Here is an 18,839-nt window from a genome sequence, read left to right as displayed (position 1 = left end):
GTTTTGTCACTCGGTGCTTTCCCAGGCACATTATCAGGGAGCTGGATCAGAAATGGAGCAGCTGGGCCTGGAACTGGTGCCCATAAAGGATGCCAACATCACAGGTGGAAATGTAACTTGCTACCACCACATTATTGGCCCCCATCAAGCCTGTTAAAAGAGGATCTAGTCCCATTCGTGATGGGGGAACCCTCATAACCCAGAATGGTCCTGCCTCTTAATAACATATTGGAGATACCTGAATTTTAAAGAAGATACAGACCATGCGACAGAATAGTCTCCATTTTTCCTTTTAATCCTGTACAAGACTCCTTTCACTTATGTTAATTATCTATAATCATGTAAAATATTTTTTTGCCATTATTACTTTGAACATGTTAGAACGTAAGACTTAAGATAAAGATTTATTTTTATTAGAAAGGCAGATTTTCAAAGAAGAGACAGAGTACAAACCTGATGGCCTCTATTGCTGTAGCTCAGACAACCCAAGGCCAAGAGCCAGGAGCCTCCTCTGGTCTCCCATGTGGGTGCAGGGTCCCAACAGCTTACACCATTCTTCGTTGCTTTCCCAGGCCACAAGCAGGCAGCTGCATCAGAAGTGGAGCAGCTGGGATACAAACTGGTGCCCCTGTGGGATGCTGACGTTTGCAGGTGGAGAACTAGCTATGGTACCAGTCCCAGTGTTTCTAATTTTTTATGTAGTTGAATGTATCTGACGTATATACTTTTCCTTCTCTCTTGAGAGCTCTCTTCTTTCAAAGGGGATCGAAGAGAAACATGATCTTTCGGTTTCTATTTGCCTCCAGAAGGTCCTTGTTTTTCTTTCATTGGTGAAGGATTATTTAACTGGATTCACAGTTCTAGATGGTTTTAGTGTACCTGTGTACTGTAAGTATTTCATTCCCCTCTTCCATATTTTCTGCAAAGAATTCTGATGATTTTGATGTGCTCCTTCCCTTACTCCTCCATAGATAGTGTCTCCTTCCTTTCCTGACGACTTCCAAAACTCTCTCTGATCTTCTGCAATTTGTGTATGATAGGTATTGGCACAGTTTTGCAATCATTTTTCTGCTTGAAAAATTCTGAGCTGTTGAGTTCCCTGGGTCTGTGTTTGTTGTTAACTGTTGGAAAGGCTCAGCCATTATTTCTTCAGCTTCTCTCTTCCCCTTCCTCTCCCCGCCTTCTCTTTCCTCCTCTTCTCTTGATAGTCCCATTACACATGTTACTTCTTGCATGATTTTCTCATGGTTTATGCGTATCATGTTCTTACTTTTTTTTTTCACGTAACTTTTTTGTTTGGAAAGTTTCTATTGACCTGTCGTTCCTGCTCTTGAGTTATTTCCCCTGCTGTGTTGTAACTCCTGATCAGTCATCAAAGACGTTCTTTGTTTCTGTGGGAGTGTTTTTGGTCTTTGACATTTTGTATGGGATCTTTAGACTATCCAGCTCTCTGCTTATATTACTTATCTGTCCTTTCATGTTTTCTGTTACTATTAACATTTTAGTCATAACTATTTTTAACAACCTGATCTCTTAATTCTAACCACCCCTGCTGTTGGCCACCTAGCAGTATTCCACAGTAGGTATGAACACAGACTCTGAGGATGGATTGCTTGTGTTTGAATTCTATCTCTACTGTTCAGCTGCGGGATCCTAGGTGGCTGCGTACGTTCTCTATCCCTCCATTTCCCTATTTGTGAGGTGGGAAGATTCATTAAGTCTACTGGGTATGATCATCAAGGGAGGTGAAGGAGCTTTCACATGAAGAACAATCAGCATAGGTTTTAGCACAGTCACTGGGCTGTGTGTTTTAATGGATGATGATGACGATAACAGCCACTGCTGAGAGGGGCCGACGGGCTCACATCCAATGTCCCTCTGCCCTGGTCTCTGTGTTTGGGAGTCTCCTCTAGACGCTGTCTGACTTCCTTTCTCACTGCATGCTCAGGGCGACAGTCACTGGCAGGAGGCTCTCCCCAGCTCCACAGATGCAACCACAGCCTTTGATTGCTCCTGCTCCCTTCTCTGCTTCATTCTGTTAACAGAGAGGGGATGATGAGCTGATGTATTATGGGAGGATAGCGTCAAAAGTTTGTGGAAAATGTAATTCTTAAAAATGTAATTATTCCATGGTACAATTCCATAAGCTCTGAGATTTCCCTCCCCCCTCCCCAAATCTCCATTCCCCCACAAATTTCCTCCATGTCATTACAATAGTATAGTCCTTCATTTTTAAAAAACTGTTTGGGTGCAATTTTTTTAATCCATGCATAAATGGATTCTTTAGAAAGTTTGTAGAAAGTGCATGTAGGAAAAATCTAGGCATGCATTTGACATACATTAGCTTGTCCTTTAATTCTATTTCCCAGGAACTGTTAGAATGTCTCTCTCATATTTTCCTGTTATTTTTATTGGATTTTGACATATTTCAGCTTGGATATTAGGCTACAAAGGAGCAGGGTGTATTTCCAAAATTTCAGGAATTAAGATGCATTTGGGGAATTTTCTTCATATTCACAGAAGAAAGTACTAAATGGCCCTCTAAGTTTATGATGCTTTTAGATGGATATTTCATGATGTCGGTGAAGATTTCTGTGGTGTGATCCCTCCTGTGCAGGCAACATGGATGGCAGTAGAAGTAAAGGGACTATGAGAGCAGATCAGGGTCCACAAACAGAGTATGGATCCAACTGTGTGTGCATGTCTGTTCCAGTTCAGTCCTCTCCCCTGTGCTGCATGTAACATGCTGCTTCACGTTTCTCTTTCAGTATGAGTACTTCAATGCTGTGCTGATAAACGAGAGGGACAAAGATGGAAATTTTCTGGAGCTGGGGAAGGAGTTCATCTTAGCCCCAAATGACCATTTTAATAATTTGCCTGTGAACATCAGTCTGAGTGACGTCCAAGTGCCAACAAACATGTACAATAAAGGTAAGACCCGCTGGTGCTCCCTGCGGAGGGTGAAGGGCAGGGCTCGGTTGGATTTGAATACCAGTGGGTTTTGAAAAATGCAGTCACATGGTGAGCATGTCAGGCATCACCTGGAAGGGTAGAACACGTTCCTGTGCTCCCTGGAGAGTCTGGGCTTGCTCTCTTCCCAGCTCGTGTTCTCATCGAGCTTCCTTACAGGCAAACCTTTACTGTGAGGAGAGGGGCAACAAGTAGGAGGTGTTCTAGCACAAAGGGAGTCACAGACACCATGACAATCAAGGGGTAGGACTGTGTTCCAAAATCACTTCGCTGTCTGTGGAAGAGAGAAGACTGGATTTAACTGACAGCCTCAAGTTGATTGATGCTTGATGTGTCTAGCTCCCTGTTGAAGGAGCTTGGTCCATTAGGAGCTTCCAACTCACTGTCTCTGAAGCTTTACTCTCATACCTGTTCTTTATTTGCAGGATGTCTAATGCCTCCTTTGCTGGCTTACCTGTTATCCATCCTTTAATTGCGCTGACAGTTATTGAGGGGGTCAGCATCTCATTCAAGGGGCTTATAGTTGCAGAACAGACAAATGATGAGATCATTAGAATACTTGACTGCATGTAAGGGCCACAGGTATGGGGAGTCATGGGCCACTGGTCACCTATGATGGTGGCTGGGGCATACACTATTTTCTGTCCTCTGTCTGTTATGTAAAAAACACTGATCATCTCAGCTACTCTCAGGGGACTCTGGGGGCATGCCCAGTGCTGTGACCTGATCTTGGCTTTGAACTCTTGATTGGCTGAGCTCAGCTTCATCTGGTAGCGGTGAGCCCTCCAGGATGGTTTTGTCAGTGGACCAGGACCAAATGACACTGATCCTTTTTGGGATTTGTGGCTGGAAGACAGCCATCTTCTTCACATTGAATGTCTTTTCAACAGAAGATGAAAAATTAACAAGATTTTTACAGAGTGATTTCGGGCATAAAATAATTCAGAATGATCTTTTAAAATGTGACAGCTGCTTCCAGCATGCTTGAGCCATTAGTGCCATTATTAAGACTTAACTGTACCTTGAGTCTTAAAGGCGTAATTATACCTTTGGATGGCAGCATCATGTAAAGGACCCACAGCACCGTTGGTCATGCAGGCTGTAGACTCAGGCTTGTGAGGTTTGCTAAGCAGAATCCTGCTAGCCAGTGGTTGGGACCGTGGGACGTAGATGGTGATTTCTAAAGTCATCCTCAGATGGCTCTGAGAGATCTGTTACCCCAACTCTCAGACTCAAGTGCTGTCCAGCCATGCTACAGGTCATGGACTAGGTAAGCTAGGCATGGTGTCTTGTCTTAGCCAGCCAATGAGTAGCTGCCCAAGGGAGTAGAGAGGGGATTTCAGGAAAATTTCTGTCTCTATCTAATTCAAACCAGCCCCTTAGTCTTCTTTGTCTTCTTCTTCCTTTTTTTTTTTATATTCAAGTTGCAGAAATATATTTCACTTTTAGAAGGCCCCCAGCTCCGATCTAGTTATTGATGACATGTACTCAGAACACATGCTCAGAGCTTGGACCCTGGATCTGGGCTTCCTCGTTTGGAAATCCCATCTCCAGCCAAGGAAGCCAACCCAGGATCGTTCTCCTCTTGCAGCTTGCACGAGCCCCATGTGAACCTGCCTGCATGGGTTGATGCTTGCTCTGGAGTTGCTCTGCACCCTGTCCTGGATGACAGTGGTCTGTGAGCGCTGCCTGGCCTCTGCTCTTGGTTTTCTACCTCCCTAACTTGGCCTTTCCCATTGGGCTGAAGGGTCATTGCCTCCCTCTGTGGCTGTGGTGTCTTTGTCTTAGGCCTGGAAGAGACTCCAGTTTCACCGTTTACAACCTGTGAACAAGCCCTTCTCCTGGAGTTGCCTGTGGGCTACAGCCCCATGAGGGCAAGAGCCCCAGCATGGTGCCTGGCACTTGGTGGATGTTCAGTACAGGCTTGTTACAAGGTGGGGGACAGTGAATGAAGTTTGCCATTTTTAAAAGGTCTGTCTGCAGAGAAAATGAGCTCATATCCTTCCTCGTCCTCCATGGGTTGAGGAGTGCACCAGGGTAATGAAGTGGCTCTGCTGACACAGGCCAGGGGCTGTGTGCACAGTGGTACAAAGCCTAGATTCTCCCTTCAGGCCCTCCACTTCACCATCAGGGTTCCCAGTTGACCTGGGGCTGGGCTACAGAGCCCTGCAGTGCTGGCAAAGTCCAGGCCCTGGACGGGGAAGTGGAGAATGAAGGTCATAACCGCCACCACAAGGCCTGAGCCATCAGTTACCTCTTCCACTTCTATAGGCCCTTTAGAAAGTCCAGGCTAAAAGAACAGCTGTCCATGAGGTGGATGGGTGTGCTGCCCAGATGGGCGGTGTGCCTGCTGCCCTGGGATGGGCAGGGTCGCTGGGCTTGAGTTTCTCAGATGTCTCAGCTGGTTATTGCAAGGTTGGGTTTGATAAAACACAAAATGCATTTTGTCAAGCACTTTTCCCCTTAATTACATGTGTATATTTTAAGGGAAATTCAACCCATATGTTTCTGATTCGTTTACACGGAAATCATTAAAATGTTGTTTTCCAAGAGTCGTTTGATGTGTGAGAAGGCTCACGATCCTTTGAAAATTTTTAAACTTATTGCTTCCTTTTTTGTTTCTTTTCACTTTGCACAGGTGTATGTGTGTGTGTATACAGAGAGAGAGAGAGAGAGAGAGAGAAAAGGGATTCTAAGAGACTGAGAGAATGAGAGAGCACGCATATCTATAACATATTAGGAAGCAAGAGTTGCTGACCCCATGTCAAAAACAAATCCAACTCTTAATGGTTTGTTGTCTCGCTGGGATTCTGAAGTGAAGTGTTTGAAGTAGGCCTGAGTCTTAACTGAATGCAGTGATGATAAGGCCCTGTGTTGCTGTTGGAAGTAAAGATCACAAGAATTAGATCAACACACACTGTTTTAGCCCTAACACCGGGGCCCTCTGTTGGCCCTTTGGCACCTGCAGTCCTCACCATGCCCAGTGGGCACTCATGGGTTTCAGAAGACCCTGATCCATCACCATCTTAATAGCAGGACTGATGTGTTTGGCAGGACTCATGAAAGCTGGTACTACTGAAGGAACTCCATAGTTGTTTGCCAGAAGTGATCATAGTATATCTGTCCTGGCTTGTTAATTATATTGTTATATCACAGAATAACCCTGGCTTCAATAATATATCCAGGTTTAAATTCACTGGGTAAGTGGTTGGTTTAGCATTCTGTAGGCAACTGCTTTGTTCCTCAGAGTTTGTGTGTGAACAGATGCAAACAAACAGGTTTGCCTAGATATGTTTGCACATATACATAACTTTGTGTTTGTGTATTCTCAGTAGTGTTAGTAGATAGAGAGTGTCAGGTGGTCCTCTGTGTGAGCCCACTCAAACTTGTCCTAGGCTTATGTTTAGCATCAAGTTCAGGATGCATAGATGGGTGAATGGAGGGGGTGGATGAATGGATGGATGGATGGATGGATGGATGATTGGTTGGTCGGGTTACTTACCAAGAATCGTGCCCTGTCATGAGCACTTTAACTGCCTCTCTTCTAGGGTCATGTGCAGGAATGTTACAAGTTCACTGCCAATTGATTTGTCTTCTGAAAGTGCGTAAGAGGAAAAGGTTCATGCTGTCTGAGAACACCATGGTCCCCCTCGTGTCCCCCTGGTCCTTGGTTTCCCTGACCACTGCCCTGTGCTACTTCTACTGCCTCTGTCCCCCTGGTCCTTGGTTTCCCTGACCACTGCCCTGTGCTACTTCTACTGCCTCTGTCGCGGCCTATTGTGGGGTTCTTTCCAGAGCTCTCAGGACAAGCCTAATGTGCATTGCAGTCCTGTGAGCTCCAGAGGATGGGCAGTGAGCATGTGATGGCTGAGTCTGGCAGGAATGAAGAGGCGTCATGAGCAAGAAACGAGGCAAAGATGCCGCACCTAGAACCAGGCACACAGGAGCTGCCTCCCACAAACCTACAAGCTTGTGGCCTCCCCGTGCCCCCTGCTCTTTCACCTCCCCCCCACCACCACCCCAAGCAAAGACTTCTGGTCTCCCAGAACTCTGTAGGATAAAGCACAAACATGCTCATGTGTGGACTCTGGTTTACTGCCTTCTTTTTGTGGTCACCGCTTTCACATCTTCCTAGTCAGGCCAAGTTCTAGGACTCCAGACTGTGAACAGCCTCTGCTTGGGTCTGACCACCATCTGAGGACCCTGTCCTCTCTCCTGCCGTGCTGGCCAGGCCTGGCCTCTGCTGATGGCTCAGATCTCTTAATTGCTGGGGTTCTCCCTCTGGCCCTGGAACAATCCTCAGCCCCTCTTTCCCCCTGGGTAGCAGTTTCTTTTTCACTTTGTTCTCTCTTCTTGCAGGCGGGGGGGTGGGGGTGCTCAATTTTCTTACACGGTTTTCACGCATTAGGGGAAAAGAGTGTATTTCCTGTTCATTCATTCTGTTAATTGTATTTCTATTTGCTTATTGTTACTTATTTGGGAAGCAGAGTTAACAGTCTTCCATTTGCTATCTCACCCCCTAAATACCCAGCAGCCTGAGCTGAACCAGGCTGAAACCAGGTACCCAAACTCAGCCTAGATCTCCCATGTGGATAGCAGGGGCACAAACTTGGGCCATCACCTGTTGCCTTCAATGGTGTGGAGCTGCAAGAAGCTAGAATCAAGCATTGAGCTGGGACTCAAATCCACATCTTCCTTGCCATGGCTTAGCCACTCTGTCAAATGCCATTTCCTCTGTTTGTATTTAGATTTTTAGTGCTTTTTTGTCTGTTTTAGTAGACAGTAATTTTAGATGTATGCCTACTGAAATAATATGTCCAGGATCATTTCATTTGTATTTTTAAGATCTCTCTCTCGCTCTTTTTTTCCCAAAGGCATAGCACATTAAGTTGGATCCTTGTCATTGGGTAGCAGCTGAGCCTGGGCTTAGAAAAATTCTCACAGGAACCGCCAGGACAGGAAAAGAAATGGATGGGCAGGAACTGTTGCTGATAATACTTGACTCCACCCTGGTGTCCTCTGCCATTTGTGAAATGCTAGAGCAGTACTGAAGAGTTGGAGTTGGCAGGTGCTTTCCTTTTTTAAAAACTAAGTTACAGAGGATGCTCTAGATGTTGTCTTATGACAACATCCCTTTTAGGTACTTGCTTGCTGGTCTCTGTTTTACCTGCAAGATAGAGAGGTGGGTGGAGCCACCTTCCTTGCTACAGAAATGATAGCAGTGAGTCTTGTAGCCAGAGGTGAAGGTCAGGCACGCCTCAGGGAGGAAAATAGCTTAGGAAACACTGTTCCTGGCTTGACCGCACTGTCCACTTGTGCCATAGGTCCCCCTGTAGGAGGAAGGGACTGCTTGGTCTGAAGGAACACGAGCTATGGAGACCATGCGGGCAGTGCCCTGCTGTGGAGCAAGACTGAGAGTAGTATACCTTAGCTTTGTTGCTTGAAGCTGATTCTGCCCCACAGATGACTCAGACATGTGCCTACTAATCTCCGTAATGGGTGCTCTTATATCGCCTGTCTCAGGGTAGCATCCGCAGTGTGGCTTCTCTGTTGGCTGTCAGTGTTGCTGTCAGAAGGGTGGTACGAAGCCCACAATGGCCTGGCATCTGCTGGGGAATTGCTACAACCATGATCCCGGTAGCTTTCTTGATCTTTCCTGAGCCTTGGAAACCCTCTCATCACTACACTGGTTCGTCAAGAAACTGAGTGAACAGGAAGTCATGTGGAGTCACGTTTGCAGGAGTCAGAGAGCTGCAATGAGCAGCTCCTTCAGGTAGCCCAGTCCCAGGACTTGCACCTGCCTTCCCCTCACTCATCATGCATGTTCACAGAGAGCCCGCTCTGTGTCCACATCCCACTGCTTAGGCTGTGTGGCTGTCAAGAACCTTGATGTTATTTTCAGTTACATCCCCACAGGCAGTCTTGGTTTTGCTTTTGTCTGGGACGCCAGATCCTGGGCTGTTTGGCGGTACCTGATCTGGGTGACCATCTCAGATCTCCATCGCTTTCATCGTCCCCAACGCTAGACTCATGGAAACCCCCTTCTCAGTTTAGGGATTTATGTGGTGCTTCCTATGGGCCAGGCACCATAGGATCTAACACAATGAAACCCTTCTCCCCACCGAGGGTCGTCAAAGCCACTGTTATTCCCCATCTTACAGCAGAGAAAGTGGGGGTTCAGGGACTTGGTAAGGATTGCTGGCCTAGGAGAGTAAGCGGGTCAGCATGTGAACCTGATGCTTTCATTCTGGACCTCCCCGGGGAGGCTGCCTTTCTGTGCTGTGTCCCGTGTGTCACCATACCCAGCACCCCTTGGCTGTGTGTGAGTGTTCTGTCGGCGGTGTCATGCCTGTTTACATGCGCTTTTCATACATACAGCAGATGGAAGTCCCCTTTTTTTTTGGCAAATTGTGCTATTTTCTTCTCAGCATGTGAAAATCCATCATAAATGAAAACTGGCCTTATTTTGCATAAATACTTCCAATCTCATCCTTTTATCAAAATACCATTGCAGCAGAAAGTTTTTTAAAAATGCAAAGCAAAATCTACATCAGCGTACCAAATGAGTCCCAACTGCTCGCACACTGGAGATAGTTCTGTTGGAGACGATTCCGCATCTGATCCTGCAAACCTGCCGACTCCAGCCCCGTACAAGACATGTGAGGACGGCGGCAATGATTCACAAAGCAAGACACCAGGGAGCTCCATGCGGTGTGGTTAGGCAGCGAGTCCCTCTGCTGGGGTGACTAGAGTGGTGTTTGCAGAGTGGGGTGCTTGTGGAGTGCTGCTGGTGGGCCCAACTCTGACCTGACATACACTGGGCTGGAGAGGAAAGGGCTCCCACAGAGGAAGCAGGCGGGAAGTGGCCTCATAGTGAAACCTCTCTTGCTTCTCCTGTAGCATGCAGGGAGAGAAAGAGTTGAGACGCAGCCAGGGTATGTCCTGGACAGGGCTGGACTAGGGCAGGGCTGGCCCTGGTCATAACACACTTTCTTGAGCAGATGAACTCAGCTCCCATTTGAAGGAAGGGTTGGGAATCATGCAGCCTTCCAACTGTACCAGTTTCCACCACAGAGAAAGCTGTTTATTATTTCAGTCCTCCTGGAACCTATTGATAGAAGTCTTCCTTGTTCACGAAACAGCTGTTAACTTCTCAGAAGGCACAGGTGTTCCTGGAGCCAGGGGACTCTGCTAAGCTTGTCCTTAGCAGCAGAGGGTCTCAGAGGTGCACCAATGAGTGTTGAAGAAGCAGGAAGAAAATGCACCATAAAATGATTGTGTGTGTGCACACGTGTGCCCTTGTACAACTGCACGCATGTGTGTCCATAAGGGATTTCAGCCATTGTCTCTGTAGTACATTTCTGGAAGGAATTGACATTGCTTTCTTTTCTCTTTTTATCCTTTTTAGTTTGAATGTTTTATCACGAACATGTGTCGCTTTTTCAGTGATTAGGAAGTGAAGACAAAAGAATCTGATTTACAAAGCTTCCCATTCACAAGAGGTTTCCCAGGGGCTGCATCTCTCTGGTACAAGAAACATGCACTGCCTGCACATTGTAAGTGGCTTCCCAGGTGGGAGTTCTCTCTGCTTTGTGGACAAGGTGGCCGGCTGTGGTTTTGTTGAAGGCAGGATCATCATCGCATCGAGTAAGCTGTTGTTGGTGGGATCAGCATGGAGGCTGCCTTAGCGGGAGGCTACAGCCTGTGTCTTTGGTGGGGGCAGTAATTTTAAGATGAGTTTTGTTGACACAGGGGAAGAGCTGTGGCTCCTCTTGCAATGACTCTGTCCACACCAATAATCTGCTGATAGGCATGATAGGTGTGGGTTGGCCTTGCCTCAAATAGAAAGGACCTACTGCCCTAATAAGAAAAATAGCTTATGGCTTCCAAGAATCCTACCAGAAACCAGACATAGAAGTGAGGTTTTCTAGTCCCCTGAGCAGCCCTGCCTCTGAGCCAGGTGATACACAGATTCCTGAAACATCTGTCCCTGGGCCTCAGTGGACCTTCAGGAGATGAGTGAGGCCTGTGACCTAGACACTGGGCTAATGTGACTGAGGGAGTGCGCCAGCTCCTCCCCATCTGCTGTGTGTCACGGACTCGGGCTGTGTCTGCAGCCTGGACTGCTCGGGAACATGTATATGGGCCACATGCTTCACAGAGGCCGTCAGTGCTCCCGGACAGCTGCACAGGAAGGCCTGGAACAAGCAGTGTCCGCTCTTCTCTGTGGAGGACCAGCAGTCACGAAAATAACCTGCAAAGGTCCATGCTTTGCGTACGGTGGGAGCTTCTCTAGTATAAGGGACTCGGTGACCCTCCCTTTCTCAGGACACATATGTGCTGCCCATTTTGGGGAGGTAGGTGAGAGAGAACACATCTCTATTTGCTTGTGTGTCTGATAAGCCCTGCTATAAATGCCTCCATGGAGAAGTGTCCACTGGAGCCCGGGTTTGTCTTCCCCAGGCCCACACCTTTGGGCCACCCTGGGCGCAACTGTGAGAGCCTGGCCTTGTCTGCACTCAACACCAGACTCCTCTCAGGCTGAGCCGCCTGGGTGCAGGTTTTTATGGCTGATGTTTTCAATCAGTCCAGAATTGCTCTCTGCTTATCCTGACACATTTCCTTCTGGAAGCTTAGACCTCTTTTCCCCTGTAGCTCGCCTTGAGGAGTTCTCTGGAGAAGACACAGCGAGAAGTCATTTCACCTGCCAAGATAGGAAATATCTTTTGGCACTTCTCAGCTGTCTTTTCTCCCCACCTCCCAAGTTTGAGTTGAGTTAATAAAAAAAAGCAGAGAAAATTGGAGGTTTGCTAGTGGATTTTTACTTCCCAGAAAAGCCATCTTCCTCCTTTAAGTGTAGATTCTGTATTAAGTATTTGAGAATGGCATTTATTAATGAATGTTTGCAATTTATAAGTACATTATCACTCAGGCAAAAAAAGCCCTTGGGGGAATGGGAGCAGAAATCCAAGAAGCTCCCAGCATCTGGGGGGCTCAGAGTAGCACTGGCACCAGGAAGGCAGGTGACTGCCTGTGCGGAGGGGCCTCTGCCTGCCAGCCCTCGCCAGGAGACAGACGGATACGCTTTGGGGAAAAATGAAATGCCACCACATGTGAAATCCACATGTTGTAAAGACTGGTCATTTCACGCTCACTGATTTTACAGCCTAGCTCTCCCTTTCTAAGATCAGAGGTCAGTCTCCTGGGGTTAAGAGCACTGGCTCTTTCCAAGATTGGAGTCATAACCACAAGGAAGCAGGGTTCACGGAGATGGGCTTGGAGCATCTTGCAGCCCAGGTGCAGTCTTGTGGACAGACCAGCTGTCCTCTCATCTCACAGTCCCTCACTGTGGGGCCAAAGCCTGGAGAGCAGCAGGGCCACCCTGGAGTGGACTGGGGGTGAAGTCAGACCTTGGCATGTGTAAGAGAGTCTGTTGAGCCCTACCTCCACCCCCTGCAGATAATGCACCAGTGGAGATAACATGCTTTTCCAATTCTAAGCAGTCCCTTTTCCTAATAAATAGCTTAGTCCTAGGAGGCACGCAGTATACTTTCAGGCTCTGCCAGAGAGTCTTATCTTCCATTTCCAGGGCTATGCTGTGTGTTTCTGAATAATGAATGGCCAAGTTAGGGGGGATTGTTTCAGAGTTACTCCGTCTCTGGAGGGATGTCGGTTTTATTAACACAAGTGACAGAGATTTCAGTCAAATGTTCTGTTGACAAAGGATGGAGACCCAGGTCAGATTTTAAATGGGTAGGGATGATTAGCCTTGTGGATCAGTACAGCCATGTGCCAGCAAGCCTCTAGTTCTAGGATGGTGCCAGCCAAGAAGGGAAGCAGAGATTGGATGTATCTATTAGGCCTTAACACGTCAGAGCTGAAAACATGGTTTCAGTGTCGTTCTCCATGGATACTTACTTGGGAGGACTGAAGTTGACTACACGTGTAACAGTTGACATTTCACACGTTATTTGGTGTCGTTCTTCCAAAACTTTCACACAGTGTGACACACTGGGGCTCCAAAGAAGTAGCAGCCCAGTCAGAGGCACAGGGCCTGGCCATCTCTTATCCTGAGAGCCAGGGCATCAGTGTCTTGGCTCAGTGGTGAGAGGCAGGTTTAATGTATCATCCTACAAGCCAGTAAGGCTAAGTCCTCGCACTGCTGACTTCACTGCATATGTTCTAGGACCGAGGACTGCTCAAGTCCTGGCCAGCATCACAAAGAAGTCACCTTTTGTACTGTGGACAGGCAACCTGCAGAGACTGGATGCCACAAGGTGAGACAGTGGTGCTCACCTCAGTCCGCTTCCTGCTCCACATCACTCGTAGAGAGCTGCTTTATTTTTTAGTGCCTGTATTGAGACATCATTCACATAGCATACAATTGGCCTGTGTAACATGTTCAGCCCAGTGGTTTTTTGGTGTAGTGACAGACTTGTGAAACCAACAACACAGTTTTAGAATATTTGTCATCGTCTCTCAAAGAGACCCAGTGTCCCTTAGTTGCCCTCCTCTGCTCTGCTCCCCCAGCCCTAGGCAACTACTGAGTTTTCTATCTCTATAGATTCACTGCATCAGCATATTTCATATAAATGTAATAATCTGATATGAAGTTCTTTTGTGACTTATTTAACTTAGTTTAATGTTGTAGAGTAAGTCTGGATTCATTCCGGTCATATTCCATTGTATGTATATTCTACTTTTTATTCATGTGTTCGTTTGTTGATGGATGCTTGGGTTGCTTCCACCCTTTGACTATTATGAATAGTGCTGCTAAGCACATTTAGGTTTTTGTGTGGAAATACGTTTTCATTCTCTTGGGGATATAACTAAGAATGGAATTGCTGTATCATACTGCAAGTCTACAGTTAACTGTTTATGGAACTGCCCAAGTGGTGGCAGCATTTTCCATTCCCACTCGTTGTGTAGTAAGGGTCTTTTCCTGTCCCTGGTGACTCTTGATTGATTTTTTTGGTCAGAACTGTGAGACGTGCTAACTCATTATGGTTTTGATTTACACCTCCCTGTTGAACAGTGATTTCAAGTATATTTTAGGGCAGCTATCGGGCAGTTGTATCTGCTCATTGAACAATAAATGTCCATTGATTCCTTTGTCCATCATTAGATTATTCATCCTTTGATTATTCAATTGTAGTAGTTCTTTCGCATATCCCTAATAACTTACAGAGTTTGTGAATATGTTCTGTCATTGTATGAATTGTCTTTTTCACTACTTTGATGGAGCCTTTTGAAACACAGAAGGCTTTAATTTTTTACTTATTCAAAAGGCAGAGTTACAGAAGCAGGGAGTAAAATGGGAGTGAAGGAGACTAAAACCAGCCAGCAGTTTATTGCCTAAATAGCGGCAACAACTAAGGCCAGGCCAGGCAGAGCAAGGAGCCTGCAACTCTGACATGGATGGCAGGACCCAGGTCCTTAGACCGTCTGTTGTTGTTTTTCCAGGTGTCTTAGCAAGGAGTTAGATCGGAAGTGTAACAGCAAGGACTGGAATTGGCACTCATATGGGATGCCAGTGTGGTAAACTTAATCCACTACATACAACAGCAGCTCCCACAAAATTTTGATGAAATCCAATTTATCTTTTAACTATGTAGCTCATGTTTTTGACATAGTGTTTAGTAGTAATCTGTGGTTAGATCCAAATGCTCTCTGGCAAGAGGTGTGTTTTTTTTATTTTTAAGATTATAAAGTTATTTGAAAGACAAAATAGGAATTAGGGGGAGACAGAAAGAAGTCTTTGATTTGCTGAGTTATGCTTACATGGCTGTAGCTGCCAGGCCTGGGCCGAGCTGAAGCCTGGTGCCCACTGCTCCATCATGGGTGACAGGGGTCCAAGTATTTGCACCATCTTCTGCTGCCTTCCAAGGAAGCTGCTTCAGAAGCAGAGCAGCCGAACTCCAACTGTCACTCAGACATGGGATCATGGCTTCACAGGCAGTGGCTTAGCTTGCTGCCTCGCAACATTCTAAGACAGTTAAAGTTCTAGCTCCTACATTGAGTGCGTACATTGAGCTCCTAGACCGAGTATTACAAGGGGAGAGTCCAGCTGAATTCTGCCTGTAACTGTCCCGTTGTCCCAGCACTGTTTGTTGAATCAGCTGTCTTTTCTTTCCCCCACTGACGCTCTTGTTGAAGTCAGAGACATACGACTTGTTGTTGTTGGCGGCCTTGGTAGTCTACTTTTGATTTGTCTGTATCTGTGGTCATCGTTGTTGTTGCTTGACTTTAAGCTTTGAAGCAGTGGTGTGAGTCTTCTAACTTTGTCCTTACGTTTCGAATGTTTCAGATACTGATTTCTTTATGGTTCTCTGTTTTAGAACCAAGTTTGAGACTCAGCCTAGGTATTGCTGCAGGGGTCATCTGGGACTCAAAAAGAGATTGACTCTAAGCTGTAGGCTGTTTTGGAGAGAATTGCTATCTTCACAAGGTTAAGCTAATGTCAAATTTGTGAACATGAAAAATTTTTCCATGTAGTTGGCTATTTGACTTTCTTGAACGTTTTATGGTTACAGTGTATAGGTTCTGCATTTCTTAAATCTCTTCTAAAGTGTTTATTAGCTTAATGTTACTGTAAATTATTTCCCTGCTTTTGTCTTTAGACTATTTATTACAAATGTACAGAAATACAATTGACTTTTATAAATTGATCGTGTATTTCTGTCTTCCAAAGTTTTTTTTCTTTTAGTTTTAATAGCCTTCTGAGTAGATTTCTTTCTTTCTCTTTCTTTTTTAAAGATTTATTTATTTTTATTGGAAAGTCAGATTTACAGAGGGGAGGAGAGACAGAGAGGAAGACCTTCTGTCCAATGATTCACTCCCCAAATGATTGTAATGGCTACAGCTGAGCCAATCTGAAGCCAGGGGCCAGAGGCTTTTCCTGGGTCTCCCACGTGGGTGCAAGGTCCCAGCACTTTGGTCCAGCGCTTTCCCAGGCCACAAGTGGGGAGTCAGATGGGAAGTGGAGCAGCTGGGACACGAAGCAACACCCCTGTGAGTTCCCAGTGAGGATTTAACCGTTGAGCCATTGTGCTGGGCCCTCTTGTGATGGTTTTGACTGATCTTACTTTCATAGTATTATTGGTCGCACAGAATGTGTGTATTTATCTTTGAATATCTATCTCATCTGCCTTTTAACTGGGTTTTTGTCTTCAGTTTTTGTTGTTTGCTTTGTTCCTTCCATCCTTTACCCCCGGTAGTTTTATTTCACATATGTTCATAAAGTTAACGGTATCCCATTCATTTCAGGCTCTGTCCATTTTTCTACATTCTTTGTGAGCAAAATATCTGTCAGTCTATTTTTGCTAACTCTTTCTCCTCCAGTTCAAATGTGCCGTAGGTCCTGCTATAGAATGTTTCACTTTAATTTTTGTGTTTTAAAGCACAGAATTTCCATTCTTAAATAATCTGTCTCATTTTCATAGTCTATTTGTTGTGACATTGTCATAATATCATTGTTTAATTATGATTCCCGTTAGTTCTTTGAACATATTCATAATATGAGCTTTGAAGTCTTGTCTGTTGAAACAAAGAGCAGCTTCTGTTGTGCATTTTTTTCTTTGTGTATTTGTCATATTTCCTGTCTCTGTGCGGTAATTTTTTCTTTTTGTTGAAAACTGGACATTTTGGATAGTGAATTATAGCACTTGTTCTGGTTCTCCCTTCTGAAACTTTGCTTATTACTTTGTTTCTAGTGACTAAATTCCTTTCATGAAGTCTAATCTACCCACTCTCTCTGCCACCTGTCCAGCCCCTGGTGAAGCCTTCGTGTTTTTTCTTGTGCTTCAGAGGGTAGAGGCCTTGATTGAGTTCACAGTTACCACGAGATGAAGTCCTTCCCTGGTCTGTTGCCTGGCCATGGCCACATCAACCATTAGGTTCCAGCAATTGCCAAGTTTTTGAATTGCTCCATGACTTAAATTGCTCTGTAGGCTGGTTGCATCAAATTGAGGAGAAGAAGGCCTCCTCCAAAAGGTTATTGTGATGATTGAAGGAGTTAATAAGTAAAGCACATAAGAAAAAAAATACAGTGATATTTAGCAGTGCACTCTATTTTCCTAATAGAGGAATGATGGTAATGAGACTGTTGTCTTTAGATGCTGGCTATTTTTCAATTTAAACTACAAATTGCGTATTCAGGTAAAAGCCCATCAAAAATGCCAGTCTTATTTATCCTGACATAGGTTTTCCTTTATGATTAAAATACAGAAATCTCACTGATTCCTTTCTGTCTGTGCCCGTGTGAGGTGGTTATTGAATTGCAGGTTGGGGGCACAGTTTCCATGCCCAGTACTTATGAACCTTCTCCAGCTTTTCCTGGGCAGAGATGTGTGTGTGATTACCAAGCAGATATCTGCTAATGGGCTGACATCCCTGTCCCCCTGTAATTACTCCTTTAATGTGCAAATGCAGAGGCTCAGAGCCCTAATGGGGAATGTGAACCATGAAAAAGGCTTTCTCTTTCAGGACAGCTCAGAGTTGTACTGAAAGGCCCCTGCGTGGGGGCAGTCTGGGCGTGATCACTGTGACTGTGATGAAGGGTGGCTGTCCCACAGCATCAATCCCAGGTTAAGCAAGCTGGGGAGGGCGCAAACCCCTTCAGCCCCTTGGTTTTATTGGACAAAAGGAGCAAGTGTGCTGGAAGGAAGATGTGGGAACCAGGATAATGCTGGAACACAGTCCCCTGAAATGTCATCAGAGCCACCGGGAATCAGTCGCTTCTGGTCTCCTGTGGCTGTTTTCCTGTTCACACTCATTTAAAAATGTGAGTGTGTTCTTTTATAGTAATGGTGGCATTCTCAGTGATGGTCTTTTGCCACCCTTTCTTGGCATTTCCAAGTAGTAGTAGGGGGAGACAGTTGTGGATATAGACAGGCTTGGGGTGGGTCTTGTGTCTGTCGCCTTGGACAAAGTCATAGTGGCTCCCTGATCAGGGCTTGTGGGGCAGGGGATGGGGACAGGAGGCACACTGCTCCGGTTGCTGAGAGCCTGTCTTGAATCCTGTTGTGATGCTTGAACACACTGTCTAATCAGATGGGTGGGCTGGGAAATCCATCCCACCTGTCTGGCCATTTCCTTTCCTGGAGCATGAGGATGGAATCCCTCCATCTTGTGTGAGCATTCAGGTTGTGGTAGAGAGGACCATAAACCCGAGGTAGACTGCTCTGAGAGTGACCCTGCAACTTGCTCTGCAGTGTTGGTCTTTGGATTTGGTAAGGTATGAGAGAAAAAGGGAGATGTTATTCTTGTAAATGATTATCTTACTTTTGTAACCCTTGTTTTTGTTTTTATTACCTGCTGGGATATTCAATGGTATTTTAGTTGTTGCTGCCTTTCTTTAGATATTTCAGGTGTCTCAAGCAGCCATGCAGACTTTCAGAGGGCTATTTTCTGTCAAGTTGCGTAGGGGGTGGGCTTCTGGACAGATTGTCTATGTTGGAAGTGGAGGGAGCAGACTACCAGGGTGAGGTCATGGATTCTGAGCAGCCAGCAAAGAAGGGTTAATAGTGTCCAGATCCAAGCCCCAGGGACAAGAAGATCCCAGGCTGATGGGGTTCGGCTGGGAGGCTTGGCGTTCCTAGCTATGTCCCTGCTGAGAACCTTCCTGATCACACAGGTGAGGTGAGTGTCCCATCTGTGCTACCTTCCATGCCTGACTCTGTGCTGAGCTGCATGTTGGCACTTCTCGGGCTGCTGTGTCCCCGTCCTGCAGAAAGAGCTCCTCTGGCATGGCATGGGATGGTTGTTCCACTGTGCTGGGTTGAAGGATGCAGAAGGTGTCATCAAAAAGGCTGACACACTGTGGGATTAAGTTGGGAGGACATCACAATGGAGTGTTTTACTCTGTCCTG

The 18,839-nt window shown here is 45.9% G+C and overlaps 1 protein-coding gene across 1 annotated transcript in view; it reads left to right on the top strand.

Annotated features, from left to right (window-relative positions):
- CACNA2D3 (calcium voltage-gated channel auxiliary subunit alpha2delta 3) overlaps positions 1-18,839 on the top strand; it is a 714,521-nt gene that overhangs the window by 270,789 nt on the left and 424,893 nt on the right. Inside the window, exon 5 of the mRNA XM_058678785.1 lies at positions 2,769-2,931. Coding sequence (XP_058534768.1) covers positions 2,769-2,931 — 163 coding nt within the window. The remainder of the gene's footprint in view (positions 1-2,768; positions 2,932-18,839) is intronic.

This window comes from Ochotona princeps, chromosome 21 (genome assembly GCF_030435755.1).
Source record: "Ochotona princeps isolate mOchPri1 chromosome 21, mOchPri1.hap1, whole genome shotgun sequence".
Lineage (NCBI taxonomy): Eukaryota > Metazoa > Chordata > Mammalia > Lagomorpha > Ochotonidae > Ochotona > Ochotona princeps.
This window is presented reverse-complemented; position numbering and strand designations above follow the sequence as displayed.